The following is a 2620-nucleotide window of genomic DNA, read 5'->3' as shown; positions in this document are numbered from 1 at the left end:
ACCCCCACCCCCATACCCCCGCTCCTTGATCCCTCAGAGTCCGCGTTCAGACCCCCGATACAGCCTCTTTGTCGTGCACGTTTCCAGAATCTGCACCATGTTTGGAAGTTCGCCATGCACGGTTACAGAATCTGCACCATCTTTGGAAGTTCGCCATGCACGTTTCCTGAATCTGCACCATGTTTGGAAGTTCGCAATGCACGTTTCCAGAATCTGCACCATCTTTGGGAGTTTGCAAAGCATGTTTCCTGAATCTGCACCATGGTTGGAAGTTCGCAATGCACGTTTCCAGAATCTGCACCATGTTTGAGAGTCGCTAAAGACCCACATCTGTGGTCTCCACAGGAGAAAATCAATATCTCTTCCATTCTTCTCACTAGCCTCGTCTATCGGCCCAGATTCAATGACCCTGGTTTCGGCGTTCCTCTTTACGTAGAATTTAACATTAGTTGTGGCACACCGTGGTGGAATCAGGCGCTCGTCAATTTCTGACAAATTAGGTTTTTTGGACCTTTGTAAAGCCTGTTCATTTGTCTTCCTTTTGCGGCAAAAAGGAAAAATATCAGTCTATGTTGAATAAAAGTCGAGATATTTGCGATTGAAGGAGGTGAGGGTTGTCTGGTTTCAGAGGTAAGTTAAGCGATAAAATGGCGATTAAAGTTTTATATTTTCATAGCTTGTTAGTCCTTGGAAACTGAAAATCCATAGGTTGTTGTTTTTTTTACCTTTAATCAGTGTTTTTCAGTAAAATTCACACAGAAATGTGTTTTTAAATTGACATAAAAGGTGTTCAGCCAAAAAAAAAGAGAATTAGAAAAAAAATGCCCCTCGAACAGCTAGAAAAAAGCCAATTTGTTTGATTTCATTGTTTTGTCGACCGCCTGATTTCCCCACGATGCCTCACAGTACAAAGACATGACAGTAACCTAATACTGCGGTTCTTCGCTGACAACGTCCCGGCTAACTAACCGGCTCAAGGAGAGTTCTAGTCTGGCAGTTTCTCTGTCTAGTCTGGCAGTTTCTCTGTCTAGTCTGGCAGTTTCTCTGTCTAGTCTGGCAGTTTCTCTGTCTAGTCTGGCAGTTTCTCTGTCGCTTCTTCTTTCCTCGTGGGGCGGTTTTTTTCTTGTCTGAAAGACGCGGGGCGCTTCCAGTGGGTTGTTGGCGGGTGCTCTGATGTGATTTGCTTCTTCTTCTTTCCTATCTAACATCTGTCGTCCTTATCTTTTCTCCTTCTTTTTTTGTGTTTGTTACTCTCTCGTAACATTTCTAATCTCCGGCACTTATATGACCGTATTGTGTTGCAAGTGCCGTAAATCAATTTCTAAAACTGTCTTTTGCTGCTCCCCAGTTCGTGAACCATGTCTACACGTTTGTTCCGTTCACCTCTTGTGACTATATCAATGGCATATCTTTGCTTGGAATTACTTGGATCCAGAGCTAGAATCATAGCAGGCGGCACATGTCCATAGCTGCTCATTTCTCCTTTCCAGCGTCCACCCCAGGGTCTTCCTGCTAATTGTTTCCATGAGGAGTGGTCAGGCGTGTCCCAAACCAGCTGCATGAGGAGCTGGTTTGAGACACGCCTGACCATTCCTCGGAGCAAGCTTTTTTCCCTGTCTTTTGCTACTCATCAGTTCGTGAACCATACCAACGAGTTTGTTCCATTCACTTCATGACAATATCAACAGTATATCTTTTGTTTCCCCCCAGTTCGTGAACCATGCCTACGAGCGAGTGAGCGGCTACAGCAGTGAGGAACTGCTGGGCAGGGACTCCAACCACCTGAACAAGTCAGACAAGAACCGGGACACCGCAGAGTCCATCCATGGCCATATGAAAAAGGGGAAGGTAAGTCCATCCCGCAACACTTTACAAGTCACACACAGGTTATTTATTATTATATTTGCTAACATGGAAACACATGTGTCACCTTCCCCATAAAACTACGACAGCTACGCCGTTGAAAGTTGGCAAGTACCTGCAAAAAGAGAGATAGGTCCCCATGGCCGAGCCCGATTTTTTATTTATTAATTTCCTATATTTAGAAAGATATATTTAACAAAAAGTTTCCTTCCTACTTTGGCCTTTATGATTTTCCCACTGAGAAACGAAAAAAAAATCTGCGTTGCTCAGCTGTCCTTCACAACGGAAGTGCCGGAAGTGATATTTCACAAGGTGCATTTTGTTTTGAGAGTATAGATCTAGACCTTCAAATTTTTTGCACCTCTCAAGATCCTCTTTACGCAAGTCTGTGATGCGTTCCATGTCTCACATCCATACAACAGGACCGACTTCACTTTTGAATTGAAAATCCTCCGCTTTATTCGAAATAAGATATCGCTGGTCTTCCAAATCCTAGACAAAGATATGAAAGCAGCCTGTGCTTTTCCAATGCGGAAAACTCGTTTCGATCTGAGTTTATTCATGTTTTGTTTGGTGTTGTTTTTTTTGTATTTTTTTAAGGGGGTGGGGGCAATGGTTTGTTTTGCTGTTTTTTAAGAGGGTAGCCAGGGGGATTTGGGGGGGAGATTCGTACCAAGAATGGAGCGAATGGGGAGAGAGAGAGAGAGAGAGAGAGAGAGAGAGAGAGAGAGAGAGAGAGAGAGAGAGAGAGAGAGAA

The 2620-nt window shown here is 43.9% G+C and overlaps 1 protein-coding gene across 1 annotated transcript in view; it reads left to right on the top strand.

Moving 5' to 3' along the window:
* LOC101860764 (high affinity cAMP-specific and IBMX-insensitive 3',5'-cyclic phosphodiesterase 8B) overlaps nucleotides 1-2620 on the top strand; it is a gene marked incomplete at its 5' end in the record, with an annotated part of 121319 nt that overhangs the window by 80442 nt on the left and 38257 nt on the right. Inside the window, 1 exon segment of the mRNA XM_013086826.2 lies at nucleotides 1711-1848. Within this exon segment, the coding sequence (XP_012942280.1) occupies nucleotides 1711-1848 (138 nt within the window).

This window comes from Aplysia californica, unplaced genomic scaffold, assembly GCF_000002075.1.
Source record: "Aplysia californica isolate F4 #8 unplaced genomic scaffold, AplCal3.0 scaffold00509, whole genome shotgun sequence".
Lineage (NCBI taxonomy): Eukaryota > Metazoa > Mollusca > Gastropoda > Aplysiida > Aplysiidae > Aplysia > Aplysia californica.
Note: the sequence above shows the minus strand (reverse complement) of the source record. Positions and strands in the feature narration are given on the sequence as shown.